The 27143-nt window shown below is 38.8% G+C and overlaps 2 protein-coding genes across 2 annotated transcripts in view; one reads left to right on the top strand and one right to left on the bottom strand.

The window, feature by feature from the left end:
* Nucleotides 1-127: 127 nt before the first annotated feature.
* On the bottom strand, nt 128-2085 carry LOC134789696 (zinc finger and SCAN domain-containing protein 10-like). Its single transcript, XM_063760311.1, has 2 exons — nt 994-2085; nt 128-471 (listed from the first exon to the last, which is right to left on the bottom strand). Exons 1-2 carry the CDS (start codon nt 2046-2048, stop codon nt 162-164), a joined length of 1365 nt encoding a protein of 454 aa, XP_063616381.1. The 5' UTR covers nt 2049-2085; the 3' UTR covers nt 128-161.
* A 2278-nt stretch (nt 2086-4363) lies between these two features.
* Nucleotides 4364-27143, top strand: part of LOC134789686 (oxysterol-binding protein-related protein 1) — a 109267-nt gene continuing 86487 nt past the window's right edge. The window contains exons 1-8 of the mRNA XM_063760287.1: nt 4364-4754; nt 6605-6765; nt 7970-8167; nt 9125-9269; nt 10434-10579; nt 12623-12838; nt 14457-14577; nt 15036-15175. Coding sequence (XP_063616357.1) covers nt 4610-4754; nt 6605-6765; nt 7970-8167; nt 9125-9269; nt 10434-10579; nt 12623-12838; nt 14457-14577; nt 15036-15175 — 1272 coding nt within the window. The 5' untranslated portion in view covers nt 4364-4609. The remainder of the gene's footprint in view (nt 4755-6604; nt 6766-7969; nt 8168-9124; nt 9270-10433; nt 10580-12622; nt 12839-14456; nt 14578-15035; nt 15176-27143) is intronic.

Here is a 27143-nt window from a genome sequence, read left to right as displayed (position 1 = left end):
ACTTATTTCATAGCTTGACTTAAAAGGTACTTGCATCACAAGTGAAACTGTCCAGATGCATTGAGACAATTTGAGAAACATGCATGGACCATCTCCAGATGGGTTTCTAAACTAAGATAAATTTGTGTAAACCAAGGTGGCATAGATCTGTCAAAAAAGAATCAAAAGCATAAATGCTTCTCCAACTCACAGCAATAAACATTTTGTCCACATCTCTCACACATTGTCATTTCCCTATGCTGTAATACATGCTCGTCCCTCAAACGCACACATGTAAATGTCTCCTCACACAAAGTGCAACTGTAAGTATTTTTATGCAGAATAGCATGTCGGGCTAAAGATGTGTGAGTGCTGAAGCTGCGGCCACAGGATTCACACAGGTGACGGGTGGGTTCTAATTTGGCTGTGTGGCCTAATATGTGTGTGTAGATCTCTTTACGGTTTGATGAGGTTATTCCACAGACTTTGCATCTAAAAACAAATAAAAAAAAACAAAATATAGATGGAGAATTTGAAAGTTATTACATTATGATATGAAATGTTAAATATAATAAGGGGCATCTAGAAAACTGTTGAATATGTGACACTATTTATTTAACACTTCTGATAAATCTAAGAAACTGATGTTTAGCAAGATAATGTTTGATAACTTAGCTTTAAATTCAACTAGCGACCTGCCCCAGCTTCACATGGGTAAACCTTAACAAATTATACACCTAAACCTTCCTCAAGAATCACTCTATTAATAGGTGAAAATCGCATGAAAATCCGTCAGTAGTTTTAGAGTTTATGGCAAACATACAAACACACAAAACAGACAGATGCAGCAGGGGACTTTGTTTTATAAGGTGTAGTGATGATATATAATATAGATATCTGCTGGTTATGAAGGTAGCTTCCATACGCGTCACACATCCCAGACAAAGTAGACCTTTCTGTGGGATGCCCTAATGTCAATTATAAATGGTAAAATAATTCAAGAAAAAATAATACCTGTACAGAGTTTTATCACTTTTATTATGTTCTTCCAGCTTATGTTTTGATAGAGCATCATCCCCAACAAAACTGTGCCCACAAATATCACAAGCCCTTTCCTGAGCCTTTATAATATGAGCCCTCGCATGACGGTACAACTGAAACCTCTCCTTAAAACACTCGCCACATTGCTTACACCGAAAATTACAACCGAGCAATGCCATGTAATCAATATGACACACACGGAAATGGTCCGTTAGCAATTCTTCACTTTGGAACTGTTTTCCGCAAGCACATGTCAGTGGCATTAATGTATTGTGGGTCATTCTATGCTGCAGCATTTTCCTTCTAGAATCACAGAGAAGACCACATTCAAGGCAAGTTCTAATGGCGTTATCACAAATACTTATGTGTTGGGATAGCTTTTGAATTGTATCAAACTTCATTCTACAAGCAAAGCATACATTTCCTTCTATCTTTGTTTCAATTTTCTTTGGAGTTTCCTTCATTAGAATTTCCTGTACTATTTCTATATCAGAGTCTAATACATCTACCTCCATGCTTAAGCCAGTTTTAATCTTATCTTTCTTTTTTGGACTAGTGTTTTTCATCGATTTAGCATGTAATATTTTACTGACTCCATCCATTGAATTTTCATTATTCCTATCCAACATATTCACTATAGATGGTATATCTTCCTTTCCTAAGTTGTGTAAGTACTCCTCTATGTTAGCAGTATTATTTAAAAACTCTAGGAGCGAATCCGAGTTGTATTCAGAGTCAGGTAGTGGCTGAATAGGCGTCTTGGTCTCCGTCGATTTTTTTGACTGTTCTTCAGCAGAAGATTCCAACCAGTCTTGTGAGCAGCGTGCATTCAGTTGGAAATTGTAGAATTCACTTAATTGTGAGACACAGGAACCACAAATTTCTTTTGGAAGCGTATCTATTGCCGAAATAGTCATTGCAAGGCAAGACTTCACGTGGAGATGGATAATAGGATCTTGAAGAATGGATACGTGCTCTGAATCTACATCAAGACATATTCGACAACAATTTTGAAAGTTTTCACTCATTATATAGGCCAAAATATGCTACGTAAAAAGATAAAAAAGGATTTTCTTTTCAATATTTTTGAATACCAAAACAAAGTTGACAGGTATGATAAGTCATAACTTGAACTTTTAGGTATTGCAATTGCAAAAAAAAAAACAATGAATTTCAAACTGTCATCTTTAAGGCCGCAACGCACTATCGCACCGCACCGCGACCTTGGTGCATCGCACCCATAAGTAAGAGCGAGAAAGAGATATCTTTTAGTGTGTTACCACTTTTATTTTTCACTGACATGACCTTGACCTGTTTTTGCAGCGAAATGCTATACATGGAAGTATTCTGTCCGCTCAATTATGACCCAACGCAAACTACCCCGCGATAGGCGGTACTTACAAACTGCTCGATTGGCAATCTCAGTACCACCGAGATGACAGTCAGTGACAAATGGCTAAATTGATTTATAAAAACAACGTTTTTTTGTAATTAAAAATATATTCATGTGTCGTGAAGTGATGCAGAAATTATTTTAGTTCATACCCAGGACAGTGGAATCACTTTTCACTTGTAGTAAACAGATAACTTCAGTAGAATTTGGAAAAAACATGACGATTTGTTTTCAATACTACCGTGCTAAGCTAAAACGTAACAACTGTATACGACTTTCATAACAACATACGACTTTTTAAATTGCGAGGATAATAGGGATGGTGTTATGCTAAATGAAGTAGACTATTTTATTAACTTGTGTTTGGTTTAGGTATTTTCTATATAATTATAAATGTAGTAATAAATTCCTTCTTACAGATTTGTATTTTCCTTTTTTATTTCATGAGATGGAGCTATAAAAAAACTACCTAGTTATTTCAAATTAATAATCAAATTTGGTATTGTCATTTTACATTACTTTCCATTCAGATTCCCACAAGATGCTATTCGCAGATAACTATGGAAAAATGCTGTCCAATTAGAGAGACATGAAATTGAGTGGATGTCTGGCAAGATATCTAGAATATGTTCTATTCATGAGATATAACCCGTGAGATAATCATACCCGGTTTCCTATATGTAGATACATTTTTCCTATCATGCTTTCACTGAATTAATTTAACAAATACACACATTATCTGAAAATGTTGATCATTTGAATCCACCCTCTACTGTCACATATATGTAGGTTCTCTCTCAAGCCATTTCCGTCAGTAGGAAAGAGCGGCAAACATATTAACTCACATTATATAGACGGGTCTAACGCGAATTATATTCAATTACCTTGATTTACCGACGTAAATCAGTTTCGTTTCGTATAATGTGAGTTAATATGTGTTCAAAACGCGAAAGTTTAAAATATTATAAGAGCGGCAAATTTAGAAAATGTAAGCGCGCGAACGGCTGTGGTCCTATACAAAATTTTAATTTTGCACCTTTTTCTACTGACAAACTTGCTTGACCGGCTATATACATATAAAATATTCTGAACTGAAAGTGGGGATTTATTGTGACTCCGCCTGTTCAAATATTTTTGACCCGATTCGTGTACCCGTGTAAATTTTGCAGACTGTATAGCCAGTCCGATTTCTAAGATCAAGTTCGCCATACATTTACTATGGCGTACTTGATCTTAGAAAAACGGACAGACAGAAATATACAAAATACTTATTATAGCGGAATACATTTATACAACAATGATATATTTACTTATGTTGAGTTAGTCTGTCATGTCATAACAACATTTTAACTAGTTATCTTTTAATCTGCATTAAATTATTATACGTGAATTATTTGACTGGTTCTTCACTGTATGGCATTAACCTATCCCTATCCAAGTCATATTCTAATCAAATATGAACCGCGAACTCTCAGCGGCCAGTACGTACAGCAAGAAGGTTATTAGCGGATTAATGTCGCTGATTGGTAGTTATTGACATTATATGCATTTCATCTACACTTAGCTATGTACCATTAGTGTAATAAAGATGACTCTTATTTTGTTTACGAGCTTTGATTACAGGCTCTGTAAACGCGTTGTCTTATTTGAATGTAGGCGTTATTGTGTATGTGTGCTAATTTGGCCCGAGAATTTGAACGGTAATGTTCCTAAAGGCGGTATCCATGGTTATATATGATCGCAGTGTTTTTGGCCCAAATATTCATATTGTCTCTTTCTCTAGCACCGCTAGACGTAGAGATAGAAGCTAAAACCATTATTTAATTTTGCGAAAATAGGGTCAGGCGAGTTGCCAGCTTATAGTCTTAATTCACTATAAATTTGCGCACTGCAGCTTCGAGCAACACCGGCTTCCGACACAAGCACTGCAGCATAGAACTGCAGTTTGCATAACAAAACGCGAAAATTTCAAATCTGTCAGTTAACTGTCAAATAAATTTAAGGACGGGCGATCGCACTGCGACGTTATTGCTAATCGAAGTATAAATAAATCTCCACACGGCACTTGAGACTTAACGCGGCGTTAATAATTAATTTGAGTTGAAAGGCCAGAGTTGTTCAACAGGCTAAGATCGATGGCGTACTCCTTGTTTACTAAATAAACGCGTATTTGCGTCACCATAGAAAACATCTACCATGGCTACTTCAGATAATAGTGACCCTAAATTGGAAGTGGAGGAGTCTCTGCTGTATTCTGCGAGACATGGTGAGCTGAAGATAGTCAAGGCATTGCTGGAAGCGAGAAAGGAGGGGAAACTGACCTTGGATATAAATTGCAAAGGTAAGTTTTGTGACATGCATTTTAGCAAAACAATAATGTTTGAGTTTATGGTAAGCGCCGTAAGCGGTTGTGTTGTTCGGGAGTTACCTTCTCTGGATTGGTTAAGATTGAATGAGAGGTAGGGAATGGTTTTGGTGGGAAAGTATGTAATGATTTTTTTTTTGGACTTGATAAAAGTAGTCATGCATGAATTTTTGTATGATTTTTGATATTTTGATTGCTTGCAAATGAGTTATTCATGCCTATTTTAAATTTGTAGAAAAACAGGGCCCCCATCCTCAGGGGGCCCCGAAGAACAGACAGTAACAGTATATATTATTACCCATAATAAATAGGAGTTCATAGTAGAAGAATGTTAGTTCATTAATAATGTTCTTTACTTTACAAAAGGGCCCCAAATTCTTACGTGCCCAGGGGCCCCAGCATAGTTTAAGATGGCCCTGGTAATATGCTTAGATTTCTAAAATTATATATAACACAGAAAAAACGCATGAAATAAAGGCTATTACTATTAACTATTACTATAACTTAGAAAACAACTTTGCTTGTATTTATTAGAACTATTATATTATATTATAATATTTAAAACTTACGCTATTTGAACACATATTAACTGTGTTGAAATATCAGTAAATAAAAACATAAAATAAATATGCCATAGACCCGTCTATAAATGTGACTATAGGATTAATAGGATAGAGTAATAAGAAACAAGACCATTTTTACCTGTAATTCTTATACATAATTATTTCTGATTAAATATTAACCTTAATGTCAAAACCAGAACGTTCAAATTGCATGAAAAAGTATTCACATATCTATATTGTAGCCTATTCCAACTTCACTCATATGTTTCCGTGATCAAGATCCACAAGCCTTCTTAACCTTTTCACTGTGACAGCAGGTTCAATATAATTGATTGATAGGTATAAATAAACCTACTTTAACCTATGTTGGCTATTTAAAAACCGTATTTCAATAAAATCACACGTCAAGATTGTTTACCATTTTTCTAATTAATGCTTAAAAAACGAGGTTAACTGTGGCAGTAAATGGGTTAAGAAGTTAGCGCTCTAAAAGATTTTGATCTTATAAAATACATGTGATATATGCTTTGCAAATTATTTCAAACTAAGATCAAATTAATTTATAGTACTAGTTTAGTATTAGTTTATAGACCCTATAAATGTGCAAATAAATGATTATGATTATGATTAAGTTTGGACATTAGTAATGAACTTTAATGGGCCTTCTCAATAGATCACTGCTTGGTTGACGTGGCACTCAAAAGGGTCACAACAATGCAATAAAATATATATCTTTTGACTTCACTTAAGAATAATAATTTACACCTTTTTAATGATAACATACTAGGGCAATTTGTCAATTACTGGCCACTAGTAACATAATTCATTTTAACGTGGCTAGTTATAGAAGGGCGGCCAGTTATTGCCTTATACTAAAATGAATTCTGTTTATAGGCGAATAGAATTCATTTTTAGTATAGGTGGTCAGTTTTTAACCGGTGGCCAGTAATTGACGATTTACTCTATATACATGTGTTTTCTTACAATGTATATGGATAACATTACTTGTTTCTTAGAACAACCTCAGCTTGATGAGTCATTGTGTTTGTTTGAACAGCAACACTCAAAAATTGCTTATTGTGAACCTTATGTCTGTGTAGTAAGGTTTAAAACTGTCAGTCAACAGTGTGGACTATGCATGGTATGTGTCCGTGATTCCGTTTCTTTGTTCTCGAGTATATCTTCCATACTAACCATTATAATCACACGCGGGCGCCTCTCCGCTTGCCTCTCGCATGAGTCTCGAACTTTCTTTTTTTTCAGGCAAAACAAAAAGCAACCTAGGATGGACGCCGCTCATATTGGCGTCATATTTCGCGCACGTGGAAGTGGTAGAGGCGTTGCTGGAAGCAGGCGCGGACGTGGATGACGTGAACGAGGCGGGCGACACCGCGCTGCACAAGGCTTCTTTCATAGGGAACGAGGTACCTAAAGTAATTGATGTTGGTAACAACATGTGGATTCTTCCCAAGAAAGTACTGCTGAGCAGTGCTATGCTCAGCAGTGGGCGACTGAAGGCTAGAATGATGAATGATGATGATGGTGATGAAGAAAGTATTGGAGTGTCTACCAATAGTGAAGCCCTTTAAGGCTCAGTAGAAAACCCAAAACTTATTGGCTTACCTGCGAGAATTGCCATCATCTTAAAATAGGCATGCAGATGGGGAACGAATCCTCTGTATGCCACGCTCCTGGTTTCTACAGGAGTTTATAACAAGATTGAAAGAGTTCACGTTATTCAAAATGAGCGTTCGATATTTTGGGCGAGCCAAGTCGTCACAGACCGAGATTTCCTCGCTAGACGACTGCTAAGGACGGAGTTATGCGACTTATATAGCTCCTTCTTCTTCCTCGCGTTATCCCGGCAATTTGCCACGGCTCTTGGGAGCCTGGGGTCCGCTTGACAACTAATCCCAAGAATTGACGTAGGCACTAGTTTATACGAAAGCGATTGCCATCTGACCTTCCAACCCAGAAGGGAAACTAGGCCTTATTGGGATTAGTCCGGTTTCCTCACGATGTTTTCCTTCACCGAAAACCGGCTGGTAAATATCAAATGATATTAATATATCTATATTAATATATATAAATATCAAATGATATTAATATATCTATATTAATATATATAAATATCAAATGCGACTTATATAGCTCCGTCCTTTAGCAATTCAGTTTAGGTCCTAAACTCCTAAACAGAATCGCAATAAGGACATCATGGTAAGGCCCCTGGTTCTAATTAGTATTTTGTATTGTTATGAGTAAGTGTTCATGCTGGCGCCATGAAACTTACTTTAGGTGATCACATCCACTTTTTTTTGTACATTGTCTCTTAGGTCACTCTTTACAACCATGGTTTTCAGTTAATAGAACCCGCTCATTCCATTATTGACCATCTGCATAGTAGGTATAATAAAAGAACATCTTGTAATACCTAACATGGTTGCAATAAACGATTATGATTATGTTACACATAGTATTGTTTAATTTTTTCCTAACAAACTGTCAACCAGGGGCAAAATAACAACAAAAAATAGTTGATCAAATCAAAGACACTGTTGTCCAGTATCCCATCTTTCTCATGAATAGTGGCAAATATAATGAATACTTAAATATCTGTCTTCTTTTCAGGAACTAGTGATCCTTCTCCTAAAACACAAAGCGGACGTGAACGTCATGAACGGCGAGGGACGTACGGCCTGTGACGTCTGCAAGACGAGAGACGTTCAGAGGCTTTTAGAGGCGGCCCAGCGCTCTGAGCGGCATGAGCGAGAGAGAAAGCTTCTGAACGCTGCGAAAGCGGGACAGATAGAGGACATACAGGCGTTGGTAAGACATATTTTTAACTTTTCATGTGATATTTGTAAGTAGAGACATTCAGAGACTTTTAGAAGCGGCTCAGCGCTCTGAGCGGCATGACCGAGAGAGAAAACTGCTGAGCTTTGCGAAAGCGGGACAGATAGAGGACATACAGGTGCTGGTAAGATATATTTTTAACTTTTCATCTGATATTTGTATGTAGAGACGTTCAGATATTTTTAGAGAGACGTCCAAGCGATCTGAGCTGCATGAGCGAGAGAGAAAACTGCTCAATGCTGCAAAAGCAGGACAGATAGGATATAAAGGCACTGGTAAGAGACTATTAAGCTTCTCCTTTGTGCTTATAAGTTCTAAGTCATGTTGTCTCAGCTGGTCTGAGCGGCATGAGCGAGAGAGGAAACTGCTGATCTACTGTTTCACATATAAAAATTAATAAGCGAATTAATCAATACAATTTCTAGGTAGTGGATGTAGTGTGTGTTAACTTGTTAAGCCTCCCTTTCCACCACCTTACATGGAAAAAATAAAACCGGCCAAGTGCGAGTCGGACTCGCGCACGAAGGGTTCCGTTAGTTCCGTACGCAAGAAAAGGCAAAAAAATCACGTTTATTGTATGGGAGCCCGACTCAAATATTTATTATATTCTGTTTTTAGTACCTATTTGTTGTTATATCAGCAACAGAAATACATCATCTGTGAAAATTTCAACTGTCTAGCTATCACGGTTCATGAGATACAGCCTGGTGACAGACAGACGGACGGACAGTGAAGTCTTAGTAATAGTCCCGTTTTTACCCTTTGGGTACGGAACCCTAAAAACCAACAGCCTAATAGGTATACATCATCTGTGAAAATTTCAACTAGCTATCACGATTCATGAGATACAGCCTGGTGACAGACAGACGGACCCTTTGGGTACGAAACCCTACGAGACAACATAAATTTTAAAATAACAATTTCTTGCAGCTAAGCAGTTCCAACCCACCTAACATCAACTGCGTGGACGCACAAGGCAACACGTGCCTGCACTGCGCAGCTTACCGCGGACACGCGCGTCTCGCCGTACTACTGCTCCAAAATGGGGTGGATACTACTCTAAAAAATAATAGTGGTAAGTTTTTAGGAGCACGAAAATACTTCATCTTCATCGCGTTGTCACCTAACATCAACTGCGTGGACGCACAAGGCAACACGTGCCTGCACTGCGCAGCTTACCGCGGACACGCACGTCTCGCCGTGTTACTGCTCCAGAATGGAGTGGATACTACTCTAAAAAATAATAGTGGTAAGTTTTTAGGAGCACGAAAATACTTCATCTTCATCGCGTTGTCACCTAACATCAACTGCGTGGACGCACAAGGCAACACGTGCCTGCACTGCGCAGCTTACCGCGGACACGCACGTCTCGCCGTGTTACTGCTCCAGAATGGAGTGGATACTACTCTAAAAAATAATAGTGGTAAGTTTTTAGGAGCACGAAAATACTTCATCTTCATCGCGTTGTCACAGCTCATGGGAGCTGCTTCGCTTGACAACTAAAGCGCTTAGTACCCTATTGACCAAGTTTTGCTTGGACAGAATAAGTAATAGAGTCAGACCAAGAAAAGTCTGCAGCGGATTTGATAGCCCACGCAGTGCACGTGTTATTTTAAACGTCAAACTTCTATGAAATTATGACGTATAAATAACACTTACACTGCGTGGGCTATCAAATCCGCTGCAGACTATCCTTGGTCCGACTCTAGTACTACCGTACAGAAAAGAAACTTCCTACAAAACCGAAGTTTGACAGTGAGTCAGGGACGAATCATGCTGTATCTTTTAATGTATGGCACGATCCCTCTCGGCTATTTAGGGTTGTCAAAATTCAAGTCATTATCTTATCTGTGGTCGTGCACGCGAAGGGACGTCAAGTTATGTCCACCCTAATAATTGCTAGGAGCAATGTTGAGCCGAACGGAGCCGAGAATGCCCAAAGGGATCAGTTTCGCCCCACTGGTTTGGAGCAAGGTGATCTGTATATGATAGTTACACATCGGTAACTCGTGGCATTTAGGTAGCACTTAAAAGATTAGTGATGAGCACACATCGGTAACTCGTGGCACTTAGACTAGTGATGTGACAATGTTCTTCCTACACGAGTCGAGAAAAAGAAACCACTAAAAAAAGGAATTAATTAAACTAATCTTTTAAGTGCTACCTAAATGCCACGAGTTACCGATGTGTAATGATGGTCCATAATGATTTATACTTATTTATTTAATTTGTTGCCCAGGTCAACTAGCGATAGACATGGCGAAAGATCAGGAAATGCGTGACGTTCTCAGTGTGAGGCCAGTGCAGAGGTTACAGCGGACGGCGGCGCGATTCGAAGGTCCCTTGCTCAAGAGGTCGCGGTTTCTCGGTTGGAGACCGGTTTGGGTAAGTTATGTTTACTATTATTTTGTACTGTATACCACTTAAATGTTCTGCGCTTGCTTTGCTTCTATTTCTTTGCGGTTCATTCAGGCATCCGAAACTACCTGACGAACCTAATCTATCTACAAATTGACTTAGTGTGACTATCGTGAAAACATTACATTTTGGGGAAAAAGCAACTAAAACTTAACGGTGTTATAGAACTTAGTACCTACACTGAAAATTAACTTACTTATTTACTTAATGGCGCAGCAATCCAAAACGAGTCTTCCGAGCATCCGAGACGAGTAAACGCCAGTGGTCTCGATCCTGCGCAATCTCCCGTCAGTTATGAAAATTAACGATTGGTTAAAATATAAAAAAACTGGTCAAGTGCGAGTCGTACTCGCGTTTCAAGGGTTCCGTACATCACACAATTTATAGCAATTTTTTTTGCGAAGGTCGAAAAGAGATAAACATATCTTATATTTTTAAACGAGCAATTCTGTGCATGGTCCTGGGTTCGAATCCCGGTAAGGGCATTTATTTGTGTAATGAACACAGATATTTATTTGTTCCTGAGTCATGGCTGTTTTCTATGTATATGTATAAGTATGTATTTATCTATATTTGTATGTTTATATCGTCGCCTAGTACCCATAGTACAAGCTATGCTTAGTTTGGAGTTAGGTCGATCTGTGTAAGATGTCCCCAATATTTATTTCTTTATTTATTTTATATATTTATTTATATTTATATTTCGGTATCTCGGAAACGGCTCTAACGATTTCGATTATATTTGCTATATGGGAGTTTTCGGGGGCGAAAAATCGATCTAGCTAGGTCTTATCTCCGGGAAAACGTGCATCTTTGAGTTTTTATGTTTTCCGAGCAAAGCTCGGTCTCCCAGATGTTAAATGCTAAAACAACAGTACAAGTACCTAATCAATCAACAGTACAAGTACCATTGTGGCTGTGTGCCAGATACAGCCTAGTCGACATTTTTTGTCTTCAATCGGACTCACGCTTGAACCTAAAGGCACACTTCTTCGGGACGCTTCAGACCTTCGGCCTTATGCAGATATCGGCCTAGGGCCTTCGCAATAGCTGTCTACACCACTTTTCACTTAAACCATTGCTGCTGCGTCCCTAAAATTACCTAAACGCATTTTTGTTCCTAAATCCGTCTCACACTTGACTGTAGATTTCTAATAGGTTTTCCTGTCATCTTTCGGTAAAGAACTATTTTGTGTATTTTTTTTTAAATTTTAGACCCAGTAGTTTCGGAGATAGAGGGGAAGGGGGGAATGGTCATTTTTTGTCTACTTTCTTGAATAACTTCTAAACTATTTATCCTAAAATTATAAAAAAAATATACTTGAGATTCTCACAATGAGCCCTTTCGTTTGATATATAACACGATATAGTTTGCTAAACTTTGTTTTTTAATTTTCTTATTTACCCCCCAAAAGTAGCCCCTATGTTAAAAATTCATTTGTTTACGTTACATGTCCGTCTTTGGGTCACAGACTTACATATGTGTACCAAATTTCAACTTAATTGGTCCAGTAGTTTCGGAGCAAATAGGCTGTGACAGACGGACAGACAGACGCACGAGTGATCTTATAAGGGTCCCGTTTTTTCCTTTTGAGGTACGGAACCCTAAAAATGCGACTGAGAATTTAGCTACGCGGAGCACACAGCACGGGATTAGATCGAGTTACTCCTAAACTGAAAATCATAATTCAAGACCAAAAAAAGTAAGACAATGCTACTATTAGGTAAGACAATGCCAATTGCCACTGCAATAATTTGTTTGTAAAATAGTAAAATCCTTTTTATAATTAAACACGCTAAGATAATTTATTTATTGGTAATTTTACTCCTACGATTTAAAAAAGTACTTTTATTTACTTATTTTTGCATAAATACAAGACGCGCTAGTAAAAAGTGGCAACATTGTCTTATTTTTTTTGGTCTTGAATTACGATTTTCAGTATAGGAATTTCATGATCTGGCGGATATTATGATAGGCCGACGACATTTTCTACCTACTTTCTTTGTAAGGCGGTGCTCCAACGCGGCGTGCTGCTGTACTACGGGTCGCGCGCGGAGGCGGCGCGGGACACGGGGCGGTGGCGCGCGCGCAAGTACCTGGACGGCGCCACCGTGAGCGCGCCCGCCGCCGAGCCCGCGCTGCTGCTGCCCGCCTTCAGCGACGGCGACCAGCACCGCCTCGCCGTGCCGCAGCTGCCCAACCAGGACGTCGCCGCCACCAGGCAGGTCAGTTCGGCTAAACTACCGAGGCAACAGAATAAATAATAGTACTAGGTACAGAAGATTCACGTTTTAACAAAACGCGTCTGATACGATTAGGACAGATATGACCGCTAGGTGGCGCAAGCGCCACGCGCGGCCTATGGCTAGCCACCAAAATTGGTGTGGGACGGATGCACTTATAGCTACTCGTTGCGACGCGACAAAATCGCGGAGTGAGCTACGCCTGCCGAGGCCTGTGCCCAAGTCTAGACACTTTTCCTACCGCTACCTAGACTCAAGATCAATTAAAATAAAGTTACTATTAATAGCGAAATCCACAGAAAGTAACTCATTTTCATTGTTTTTGAGTGTTTTTGAGTGAGCACAAAAAAAAACATATGAAAACAATGCTATGAAAACTAAAACTACTTATGGATTCTACGTCGACACATCGCTAGCGCGATGTGGGAATCGCGGCGTGCGGTACAGCGACATCTAGCGGACCCTCCGGTAAGCTTTCCCATATGAGTTCGGGGCGCGCGCCACACAGCCCTGGCGCACCAGACAGGTGGAACAACTTTAACATTAAAATAAAAGAACCGACTTCCCAACATAATGTGCCGTCATTTTGTGGCTTTCATCCGCGGCTTCACTTCACCAAACGCACGTTTCTTTTAAAAATAAACACCTTTTTAGGTGTTATAGTTGCAGAAGAGTTCCTTCGATTTTCATCGTCAGAGCCTTGATGAAAATGAAACTTGTGAAGTACAATCCTTTCACCCATCCCCAATCCATCCAATTTTCCAGCAGTGTTAAAAAATAGGCGAACTTATATTTTATAAAAGATCCTGACGAAATGAGAATCTCTTTACTTATATACTCCTAAAGCCCAAGGGCCTACCTATATTATCTCTTCAGTTCGGTGAAATTTAAACCATATTCAATTGGAACAGTTGCATTTCTTATCTTTGTTAAATTTTCTAGCAATTAAAATTCAACTCTATTCCCTGCACTATAGGTTCAAATTTCAGTGGCAAATTTTGGGTTTTTCATTTGTATGACTGGGCCTTAGGAGGTTAAATTGAATATCTTGATGTCAGGACTTTCAGGCTCCAATTTCACCACGGTGACAGGTGCGACAATTGTAAAACATCACTGTTGCTGACGTCACAGGCATCCATGGGCTACGGTTACCGCTTACCATCGGGCGGGCCGTATTCCTGTTTGCCACCATCATTGTTTTATTAAAAAAAACTTTATTATATCGGAAAAAAACAGATATTTCTCTTGCTAAGTTTATGACAATTGTCACAAGAAACACTACAATTGTCACGAAATTCCGACATATAACTCATTACCTGTCAAGAATTACCTACAATTCTTCTAAATCTTGACAATTGTCAGAAACTTCACAAAAGAAATATCTGTTTTTTTCCGATATAATAAAGTTTTTTTAAATAATACAATGATGGTGGCAAACAGGAATACGGCCCGCCCGATGGTAAGTGGTAACCGTAGCCCATGGATGCCTGTGACGTCAGCAACAGTGATTTTACAATTTGTCGCACCTGTCACCGTGGTGAAATTGGGGCCAGGTCTTTCCTATAATAGGTATACCTAACTTTCTTAATTTTTGTTTCAGTCATGGATAACAGCTCTCAACGAGCATATAGCGTATTCGGGGCACTATCTCTGGGCGGGGGCGTCGCCTGACACGGCTAAAGAGGCCACCGAGGATATGGAGGATGAATGCAAACCCTTAGGTTAGTAAACCACATGTTCAGATGCGCATAAAAGGTTTTCCTTTATTGTGGAATGTCTTATATTATATCAATAAGGCCCACTTGCACCATCCCACTAACCCGGGGTTATGCGGTTAAACTGTTAACCCAGTGTCAAATATACTGGTAACCATGGTAACTCTAGGTTTATCTAGTTAACCCCGGGTTAGTGGAATGGTGCAAGTGGGCCTTAGTAAATAAATGCAGCTAAATGATTTATTATTAGCCCCTGCCCACAATTTCGTACTAAACTGTTCATCATATAAAAAGTATCCTTTGGCCATTAAAAATTATAAATTATCTGTGTGCCAAATAACACCCAAATACATTTAGCAGTTTTGACGTAATCCAGCAACAAAAATCTAAACATTCGAACTATAAAATATAGCATTTAATATAACAATTAAGATAAATTATGTTTTGTATGTCACCTTTCCCAGGTTCTATGCAAGACGCCCTGACCGCCGCGACCAACAGTCTCGCGCTACTCGACACGCAACTACGAGAGTGTGGTGCTATAGTCGCAGCTCTCGATAAATCGGTCAACGTTGGCAATTCGTTGCACCACTCCGCTTACATGGTGAGTTACGGTCAGACCACAAAACAAAGAAGTAATAGAAGTGAAACGTACATCTATAGCGTGTGGCATGATTTTTTTTTTTTTTTTTTTTTTTTAATTTATTTAGGAAACAAACAGTCGCATACAAATATGTTTAAGCTTGCAGATATACAATAAAGACCTATAGTTCCATTAAATATAAAATAATGATATTGATAATAAGTAGAAACAGGGCTAGTTCGGTTCTGCCTATAAGTAGGAAGATGCACAGAAGTAACAATTGGATACACAACTCATAAAGTACCAAGTATCGATCATGCTTACAGACGTAAGTACATACATTTCATAAGACTGTAAAACTATGACTTTTTTTTTTCTTTTTTTTTTTAAACTAAGTATGTAATAACATTAAACTGTTATGGAAATATTTGGCTCCGCAGACCACTACTATATTTACCGAAAGACAATGAGAAGATATCTAGATTTATGAAGTTAACATTATAATTTTGACAGGCTCGTCTAAAGAAAGTATTTTTGGCGAAATTAGAACTACAAAAGCTGATATGGAATGTTTGGGGGTGACGAGTGGGAATACGACGCGGCAACTTAAAAACAATTTTTTCAAGAAGAGTGGGAGAATCAATGAGGCTATTTAGGAGTTTATAAAGAAACATTTGATCTATAAATACACGTCTTTTTTCTAGTGGCCCAAGACCACGACGGTGTGTGCTATTCTCTGACATGTTTAAACCGTGGCGGAAGTGGAGCGACTTTAATAACTTGTTTTGAATTTTTTCAATTCTTTTTATATGAACGGTATATTGAGGGGTCCAGACAACGCTACCGAATTCTAAAATGCTGCGAACATAAGAGGAGTATAATACTTTTAAGGTGTTTGGATCTTTAAATGGGTGAGATAGTCTAAGTATCAGACCCAATTTCTTGTAGGCCTTCGTGGTGATGTGGTCTATGTGTGAAATGAAATTGAGCTTAGAATCTAAAATAATGCCAAGATCTCGAATCTTTGTGACTCTATTTATGACCTTTCCTGAAAAATTATAATTGAAAAGAAGCGGACTACGTTTACGAGTGAAAGTAATACAGTTGCATTTGTCAGGGTTTAGAAGTAATTGGTTATAACCGCAATATGTGGCAAAGCTATCAAGATCACGTTGCATGTCCAGGCAGTCGTTCTTTGTTTCTATGATTTTGTAAATTTTTGTGTCGTCTGCATAGACTAGATGTTTAGAACTAGAAAACGATGAACCCATGTCGTTAACATATAGGATAAATAACAGCGGTCCTAAATGAGAGCCTTGAGGGACCCCTGAATCGATGGTTAAGTATCTGGAAGTATAGCCCCTCAGTGATACCGCCTGGCATCGGTTTTGGATATAGGATTCAATCCACCTGTAGAGATCGCCGTGTATACCGAGTTCGTATAATTTGTGTAATAACATAGTATGGTTAATTTTATCAAAAGCTTTTGAGAAATCGGTATACACGGCGTCAACCTGATGACCGTTGTCAATAGCGTTCAGAATAAAATCTGTGAAGGTAATGAGATTCGTGTCGACACTACGGCCACGAAGAAAACCGTGTTGGTCAGGAGAAATTATACGAATGATACAACTTGCCAATTCGGAGGTCACTATTTTTTCAAGAATTTTGCCAAATATGCATAATTTAGATATGGGTCTGTATTGTGTCACATCATGTTTATCTCCGCTTTTGTGTATTGGTGTTATTAAAGCCGTTTTCCAAACAGAAGGGAAACAACCCTCGGATAACGATTTACGGAAAATAATAGTGAGAGGAGTAGCCAATTCCTTACTACAGCGAGAGATTAAAATAGGATGAATACGGTCGAGACCCGCTCCCTTATTTGTATTAACCTGTTGGAGATGTTTAAGGACAAGTGTTTTATTTATGTTAATCGAAGAGATATCTACCGGACTATTGTTTGTGTAAGAATTAGGAGAGACTGGGTGCACGGTACCTTTAACAAAAACTGAATGGAAATAATCATTAAAATAATTAGCTACTGTCTCGCTGTCAGTAGAGGAGTTGCTTCTATAATACATACAGTCTGGGGTTTTGTTTGCGGAAAACTTTGATTTAATAAAAGACCAAAAATATTTAGGACAATTACGAATATTTTTCTCGGCAAAAGATATATATGAATTATAGCAATCCAGTTCCATTTTGTGTTCTCTTGTTCTTAATAACTTGAAAGAAAGATAATCTAAAGGGTTTTTGTAAGTTTTCCACCTGGTGTGCATTTTACGTTTTTCTCGACTTAATTTCACTAACGCCCGGGTATACCAGGGGGGACGATTACTAGAGCAGTTTGTCTTACTAAGAGGAACATACTTTTTTATAAGAGTGTTCAAGATTGAGTAAAAATAAGTGGTAGCCAGTTCCGTATTCATATTTTGCATCAGGGTCCAGTTAGTGGAAGAGAGAGCGTCACGCATTTTTTCGTAATTTGCAGCATAAAAAAGCAATTTCTCTCTAGGGGGATCATGTGCGGCCGAAAGAAAGGAAATCTTGATATCAATGTCGAGAGATTTGTGATGGGAGTCCTCAGGGGTTAGTGGCGTCGTACAATGCGTAATAGAGCAAGACAAATCGCTTAACACTAGGTCTAAGATCCGATTGTTTACATTCGGGCACCAGTTAAACTGTTTTAAACCCGAGAGGTTTAAGAAATCGGTGAGTAAGGTTGCAGTCGCATTGTTGTTTGTATCAATAGTTAAGCTTCCATTAACAGGTGTCCAAACGGCATGACTAATATTAAAATCGCCTAGAATTATGTAACTATCGTTTGGATTATTAATTATAAAATCGGACGTGGAATCAAAAAAGGTTTGCAAGGCGGCATAATGTTCACCGCCGTGAGGGAAATAACAACAAACAATGAATAACTTAGCGCGCTGTGCGGCAGCTGTGGGCCGGCGCGCGCGCGGCGGCGGCGCGACGGTGCCGGCGCTTTCGATGCTCAGCCACAGCTCCTCCTGGCGCGGGCCGGAGCGCATGATTAAGCCTTATTGTACTCAGTTTCACCACAGACTATTGTCAGTCGTGTGTCAATTCAGTATGGCGCTTTTGAGATGTCAGATGTGAAAACGATTCCAGGAAAAATTAGAAATAATTACAAATATGCCGCGCTGCTCCATTTTGGAGTGTAAAAACGCTAGCCGAACAATAAATGTTAGATATGGAGGCATTTCATATCATCGGTAAGTATTATTTCAAGTAATATTTCAATATTTTTTACATGTTCGGTTTCCGCAAGGATTTTTGGATTGTTTAGTGCAAAAATCAAATTTATGTAAATGAGTTAAGGTTGATAGATATCAACCTTATCTCATTTGATTTTTTGAAGTAGATACTTAGCGTCAAAGTCATGCACGGGTGCGCTATTCAGCCACAGTGCGAGGACCATATCAAAAATGTTATCGATGTCGATGTTCGTATAAATACACAGTTCGATTTGTTTATGTTCATACATGTTCTTAATAATTTATTTTTGTTTTGCCGGTTACATATCAGAATACCGAAAACTGATTTACCTAATGTTGAATCACCTATGCTTGATTCACCTATTTTTAAATTACCTATCGATCATTTTACCTAAACATTGACTGACCTAAGTTTATAATACCTAAGCTCAAATAACCTAATGGACGAAACACCTAATGCACGATATACCTAATGCACGTTTTACCTACTGCACGTTTCACCTAAAGCTATTATACCTAATGCACGAATCACCTATAGCTGATATACCTAATGGACGATACACCTAAAGCTGATATACCTAATGAACGATGTACCTAAACTTGATTTACCTAATGGACGAAATACCTAAAACTGTTAAACCTATCGCACGAAATACCTAAAGTTGATATACTTCCTGAACGAATTACCTAATTTCGATATGCCTAATGCACGGAATACCTAAAGTCTATATACCTAGTACAAAATTCATATCATTTTGCCGAATGATCAAGTGGCAACTCCACCCAATAAATCGTATGATTTCCCAACCTTACAGTAGAAACTGTTTGTTTGGATAACAATTTAAAAATACACTTTTTGAAACGCTACTTTTTAGGTAGTAGAATGATTTCGTTAGTCTAATACAAAATTAGTTATGTTATCTTATCTTATCAAAAACTAAAGTTAACATCATGACGATGAATAAAAGTCGGTTTTGGCACTGTTTGGTCGTAGTTAACCTAACACGCTCCTCCTCGCTTTGCTCGTCATCGCACCTATCTCGACTTCTTGTATGTCCTAATAATATTCTACTAAACAATAATTATATTTTTGATTTTAGGTACATATTTCGTTCATTAAGTGCATCGACTTCAGGTATTTCGTGCATTAGGTGTATCAAATTTAGGTATTTCGTTCATTAGGTATGTTAACTTTAGGTAATGCGATCATTAGGTATACCGACTTTAGGTAATTCGTGCAGTAGGTATGTTAACTTTAGGCAATTCGATCATTAGGTATACCGAGTTTAGGTATTTCGTGCATTAGGTACACCAACATTAGGTGTTTCGTGTATTAGGTATATTAGCTTTAGGTATTTCGAGTATTAGGTGTTTCAACTTTAGGTAAATCGAGCATAGGTATTCTGAGCTTAGGTAAACCAATTGTAGGTGAAACGTGCAATAGGTAATTCATTCATTAGGTGTTATGAGCTTAGGTTAACTGATCAATAGGTATTTAAAAAAATAGGTGAAACGAGCATAGGTGATTCAACATTAGGTAAATAGATTTTCGGTATTCTGATATGTAACCGTTTTGCCTCTGGATGATCATATCGAAAAAGTCGTCGCTTATGCACATTTTATATTATGTACAAAATATGTTCTTACTTACCTATTTATTGCTATTCAATGGATTATTTGATTTAAAGTTTTTCTTATAGTATTGCATCCATGGATACATATTTGTCAATTTTGTATATTAAATATGGTAGAAGAGCCGGCCGCAAAATTTCTAACCGACTTGATACCACGATGAAATGCACAATGGTTGCCCAGAAAAGTTATGCTAAGTCCGAATTCGATAGTCTGCCACGGCGGAACTTGCCGAAAGTACGAAAAAGAAGGCCACTTCCGGTGCGAAAAAAGGGGCTGATTTAACCCATCTGATACCGAGATAGTAGTTATGGCAGCAGTTAGAAATTTACATGTAGACACAGAAAAGCGAAGTCTGCCACTATTTTTTTTGCCGGAAGTGCTTGGCAGACGCTCTCAAAGGTGACCATCGGGACCCCTAAATTAACCCATCTGATACCACCATGAAACCAATGCCAGTCGGTAGGTATGAACTCTCATGTCAGGAATATATAAGTCTGCCAAGGCTTTTCCTGCCGAAACACCATGGCAGACGAGATTATGTAAGCAAGGTCGCCATCGGTTACCCTACACTAACCCATCTGATACCACCATGAAACCAATTCCATTCGGTAGGTATGAACCCCCATTTTAGGAATATATAAGTCTGCCAAGGTTTTTCCTGCCGAAACACCTTGGCAGACGAGATTATAAGCAAGATGACCATCGGTTACCGTACACTAACCCATCTGATACCGCCATGAAACCAATTCCAGTCGCTAGGTATGAACCCTCATTTCATGAATATATAAGTCTGCCAAGGCTTTTCCTGCCGAAACACCTTGGCAGACGAGATTATGTTAGCAAGGTGTACATCAGTTACCCTACATTAACCCATCTGATACCTCCATGAAACCAATTCCAGTCGGTAGGTATGAACCCTCATTTCGGAAATTTTTAAGTCTGCCAAGGCCTTTCCTGCCGAAACTCCTTGACAGACGAGATTATGTAAGCAACATCCGCATCCGTGGGACCGGTATACGTGATTACTGGAGGCTTATTTATTACTTTATGCTTTTACATATTTGTATATTATTATGTTATTAATGAAATATATTTATAATTTATTAAACCTATACCTAATACATTGGGAATTCATTACCTGCTTACGGCAGTAGTAGGGAGTAGTGGGTGAGTTCTGGCTCACTTAGCCAGGCCAACAGTCCCTCCCCCTTTTTTTCCCTTGTTGAGGCCCTGCAACCTTACCTTGAACCCAACCTAATGTCATTGTAGCTCGAATCTAACCTAATCTATTTTTATTGCTTTTAGAAAATATTCTAATAACAATTATCTACTTTTGCAAAGTTAAATGTTGAATTCTTTATTTCGCAAAATGGAATTTTAATGTGACTATAATGTATGTGCAATCTACTTAGAAACTGGGTTTAGAAATATAAAAACACACATTTTATATAGGATTATTCAAGTAATATTCTGAACATATGAGATATAGTAACATCATTACTTATTCTGTGTACAGTGGAGAAAACATGCAAGTTGACATTTTTCGTTTTAAAATAAAGATAAACTAAACAGTATTTGCCACAAACCGATGTAAAAAAAACTTTGCAGTTGTTGATTACAATACCATATCTTAAGGCCCCAGTACACAATGGGCCATCGCCGGCCATTCCAAGGGACGCATTTATGCGTTAGAGGGAGCAAATGATATTGCTATCTCATTCTACCGCATGGCTGCGTCCCTTGGAGTGGCCGGCAATGGCCCATTGTGTACTGGGGCCTTTACAATTTCTCTCCATGAACATTTTATGATACCCAACCAACCTTCCGGTTTTCGCCCGAATGAATTAAAATATTCACCAACACCATTGACATCAATATAAATGGCTATCCGATGTCAGCCAGGTTTAAAATCCGGATCTAAATTGATAATAAGCAATTTAAACAGGTGAACAGGTAGCTGAACAAACATTGGCATTTTGTTGGCTGCAAATACATTCGATTCCACGCCTATATTCATTTTATTCATATAGTGTTACACAGAACTCATTTGCTGTCAAGAATTACCGACAATTGTCGTGTTTCTTGTGACAATTGTCATTAGCTTCGCAAAATAAGTACTTAGTATTTGGCGATATAATGGAGTTTTTATTTTATTAACATGTTGGTGGCAAACAAGCACACCGCCCGTCTGATGGTAAGCGGTTACCGTAGCCTATGGAGGCCTGTAACGTCAGTACCAACTGTGATGTCGACAAGTGTCGCACCTGCCACCGTAGTGAAATAGAGGCCGGGCCCCAATTTCACATCGGTGACAGGTGCGACGAATTGTAAAATCACTATCGCTGACGTCACAGGCATCCATGGGCTACGATTACCACTTACCATCGGGCGGGCCGTATTCCTGTTTGCCACCATCATTGTATTATTTAAAAAAAACTTTATTATATCGGAAAAAACAGATATTTCTCCTGTGAAGTTTCTGACAATTGTCAAAGATCTAGAAGAATTGTAGGTAATTCTTGACAGGTAATGAGTTATGTCGGAATTTCGTGACAATTGCAGTGTTTCTGTGACAATTGTCATAAACTTAGCAAGAGAAATATCTGTTTTTTTTCCGATATCATAAAGTTTTTTTTTAATAATACAATGATGGTGGCAAACAGGAATACGGCCCGCCCGATGGTAAGCGGTAACCGATTTTACAATTCGTCGCACCTGTCACGTTGGTGAAACAGGGGCCAGGAGTTAAGTCAAAAGCTAGTAAACAGTAATCTCCTCCATAGTCCTCTCTAACTTTCAGGCAGTTTTATTAACTTCTTATGGTATCAATGTGGAGTATAAATAGTCTACTATACATATATCCCAAAAACTTTAACGTTTACGTTTTTAAATACAGGGTGACCTTAGCCATTGGACAAACCCTGAAATCCCACATAGGGTTACTTCTCAGAAATGCTCTAACGGTAATTTCTTTTTAATCAGAACAAAAGATAAAACATTAAATTATCAAACAAAAGTTAATTCCAATAATCGACAACAAAAAGAAACATACTGTATTAATCATTGGCAGTGCTTTTGACAATTTGTTTGAAAATGTGCGGCAATGATGACATTTGTCAAAAGTCAGAATCTTATTAATGTCATAAATAAAAAAGATAATCAAAACGGTCGAAGAAAGTTTTAATTAATTTAATTTAATGTAATAATTTAATAATTAATCTTATTTAAAGCTGCAACACGACTGATTAATTGACATGATTGTTCTCCCAGAAGGAGGTTCGTGGGGTGTTAGACTTTGGTACGGTCGTATACAGTGTGTTTTTTTTAAGTGGGACAGTATGGGGAAATCCCAAAGTATAAGAGATACAGGGAAACTGTCTTAGGAAACATTAGGTACTTTTTTGTGAAAAAAAAAATGGTATAGTCAAAATTTTGGTCAAGTGTGAGTTGTCCCTAAAAATGATTAATTTTGATGAAATTTTTTTTTGACGCACATCTACTCAGTTTCATGAGGGGATCATTTTATTGTATGGGAAGAAAAAAATCGGGACAGCAGAAGTTAGTCAAATTTAAGAAAATCGTTTTCATTTTTACAACCCGTGTAAATTGAAAACCACTGCCCACTGCAAGGTTTTTATTTAAAAAATATTGCCTATTCCAGTTTTACATTTGAATTTGGAACACTTTATTTGGTTTAAAAAGGATTAAAATACTTTAAGATATTCTTACGCGAGCCTTACCTTACAAATCTAATTTAAAAAAAAAACAAATTTTAAATTTGGAACTTCTTGAAACAAACAGTATTTTACTTGATATTTCATTGTTTAAAGTTAACATTATGTTAAGTTTTCGTCATGGAATTACCAAACTCGCATAAAGTAGATTTAATTGAAGCGTATTTTGTAAATTATCGTAGCTCTGTGAATGCGTTACAGTGGTATCGGGAACGTTATCCGGACCGCGATCAACCGGACCGCAAAATTTTTGACAAACTGGTGAAAAATTTAAGAAAGGGAGGCTGTTTTAAATTAAAACGGAAGAGACGAGCCACAGTAATAAATGAATTTACAACTATCGCAATCTTAGGATATTTTGAAGCCTACCCAAAAGCCTCATTGAGGGAAGCTGCTAACACTATCGGTGTGCATAAATCTACAGTACGAAAGGTATTGAAGGCTTACAAGTACAAGTGTTACATAGAAGGTCATCTTGTACAAGCATTGCTTCCAGGAGACACTGACCGGAGATTAGCATTTTGCCAGTGGTTTGTAGCATGCTCGATTAGAAACCCGTCTTTTCCAAGCCGGATTATTTGGACAGATGAATGCAATTTTTCAAACAATGGCATGTACAATAGAAAAAATAATCATTTTTGGGCACGTACAAACCCCTTCCGAACTACGGCAACCCATAACCAGGTCCGCTTTTCCTTTAATTGTTGGTGTGCAATATTAGATAATAAAATCTTTGCCATTAAAATTTACCATGGAACATTGAATAGTCAAAAATATCAGGAAATATTAAACATGGCTGTGGATTTAGTAGATATGGCAATTCCATTAAATAATTTGAATAATATCATCTACCAACAAGACGGCGCCCCTGCCCACAATAGTATCGCTACGAAACAGTTTTTAAATGAACATTTTCTTGATCGCTGGATGGGCACAAATGGCCCTATTAAATGGCCACCACGTTCACCCGATTTAACACCGTTGGATTTTTTCATTTGGGGGTACCTTAAAGGTCGAATTTATGCAGATACTTACAACTCGGTACAAGAGTTAAAAGACGCAGTGCATTATCATTTGAACAACATACATCACAACGCCTTGTCTAAAGCTACCAGAGGTGTTCTGAAACGCGCTCGTGCCTGCATTCGACAAGAGGGAGGCCACTTTGAACATTTACTTTAATGTAAAATTATTTTATTAAATTTACCTAACTTCTGCTGTCCCGATTTTTTTCTTCCCATACAATAAAATGATCCCCTCATGAAACTGAGTAGATGTGCGTCAAAAAAAAATTTCATCAAAATTAATCATTTTTAGGGACAACTCACACTTGACCAAAATTTTGACTATACCAATTATTTTTTTCACAAAAAAGTACCTAATGTTTCCTAAGACAGTTTCCCTGTATCTCTTATACTTTAGGATTTCCCCATACTGTCCCACTTAAAAAAAACACACTGTAGAGGGCGGTCTCGTGACTTCAGAAAATTCCGACTTTTGGCCTACCGCTTCCGGTCAGAAAAATGTTCGACGGCCCGGCCAAACGGTGGGAGGTAGGTGGGGGGTGCTCGACCAAATGTCATAGAGGACCCTGGCAGTTTTTGACGCCGCCATTTTTTTTCAAAATGGCTGACTTTTTTTTTTAATTTTTTCAAGTTTGTCCTAGCGCGCTGAAATTTTGGTCACGGAATCTCGGGGTCCTCTAGATTCGTATGGGAAAAAAAAATTTCGAAAAAATCCAAGATGGCGGAAAAAATGGCCCCTTTTATTTTGTATAGCAACTTTTAAACGGTGCGAGATAGGTGGGGGGTGCTCGACCAAATGTCATAGAGGGCCCCGAGACAAAATAAACTGCATTTAAAAATTTTCAAACTGGCCGACTTTTTTTATTTTATTTTTTCAAGTTGGTCCGAGCGCGCTGAGATTTGGCATGGCGAGAGATAGAAGCCTCTAGATTCCTATGAAAAAAAAAATTTTTGGAAAAAATCCAAGATGGCGGAAATAATGGTCATTTTAATTTTGTATGGCAACTTTCAAACGGTGCGAGGTAGGTGGGGAGTGCTCGACCAAATGTCATAGAGGGCCCCGAAACAAAGCAAACTGCATTTAAAAAAATTCAAAATGGCCGACTTTTTTTTTTAATTTTTCAAGTTGGTCCGAGTGCGCTGAGATTTGGCATGCGGCGATCTAGGGGGCCCAGCATTACCATGTAAAAAAAATTTTTGGAAAATCCAAAATGGCGGGCGACAAGGGCAAAATTCAAATTTCCAAGTAGGTTAAGCGAGCCCGAAGGGCGAGCTTCAGGCCGGGAGGCCGAAGGCCGACCCCGCGTAGGGCCGTCAGGCCCGGAGCTTCACCCCGAATATCCAAGCGTGCCCCACCCCCAGTAATTTTGGGCGAGGCCGAAGGCCGAGCTGCGGGAATGACGAACAAAGCAAAATCCTATACAAAAAGTGTGTTAAGCGAGCCCGAAGGGCGAGCTTCAGGCCGGGAGGCTGAAGGCCGACCCCGGCGGAGGGCCGAAGGCCCGGAGCCTCCACCCCGACTCCCAAAACGCGAGGCCGAAGGCCAAGCTGCGTGAATGCAGTTCCCCCAAGCGTTCTACAAAGTCAACTGTCTTGATAAGCGAAGCCGGCGGGCCGAAGGCCCGACGGCGAAGCGTCGAGGCTCGCGAAGGCCGAAGGCCGAGCTCCGCGTAGGGCCGAAGGTCCGAAGCGTCACACGAGAGGGGGAAGTTGGCCTACGGCCTTCGGCCTTCGGCCCGCCGTTTCGCTTGTCTAAGACACTTTTCCTATTGGGTCGTGTTTAAGCTCCAACTTCCCGCTTAAGCCCCGAAGCAAAACCAACCCTCCCAACTGTTTTAATAAGCGAAGCGGCGGGCCGAAGGCCCGACGCTGAGCTTGGAAACCCAGCGAAGGACGAAGGCCGAGCTCCGCGTGTCCCTTACGAGTTCCCAAGCACGCGAGGCCAGGCCGAGCTGCGGGAATGTAGTGCTTTCACGCGGATCTTTTCGTCCTAGCAAAAGTACAACTTTATTTCTTTTTCCCTTTGGAAAACAAACTACTACTACTACTACTACAACAAAAACAACAGCACCAACAACAAACTACAAGAAGACCGCGGGGCCCTCGGGCCCCGCGCACAGGGCAAAATCTAGTCATACTATTTATTACCTCAGGAGCTACTAACACATACAGGTTGCTCCAAAGTAAAAAAATCGTAATTTGTTATGATACTTTGTATACTGGTTCTAAATACCATTGACGTGTAAAATTGTATTGATTTTATGAATAAATTATTGAATATTGAATATAAATACCCTAATGCATGGACACCCTGTATATCAACTTGAAAGAAAATGTTCAATATTTCTTT

Source organism: Cydia splendana, chromosome 4 (genome assembly GCF_910591565.1).
Source record: "Cydia splendana chromosome 4, ilCydSple1.2, whole genome shotgun sequence".
Lineage (NCBI taxonomy): Eukaryota > Metazoa > Arthropoda > Insecta > Lepidoptera > Tortricidae > Cydia > Cydia splendana.
Note: the sequence above shows the minus strand (reverse complement) of the source record. Positions and strands in the feature narration are given on the sequence as shown.

Coding starts and splice junctions, on each gene's coding strand:
- LOC134789696 (XM_063760311.1), bottom strand. CDS start 2,048: ATGAGTGAAAACTTTCAAAATTGTTGTCGAATATGTCTTGATGTAGAT. Junction 472..993: donor AGTGATAAAACTCTGTACAG/GTATTATTTTTT, acceptor ATTTGTTTTTAG/ATGCAAAGTCTGTGGAATAA.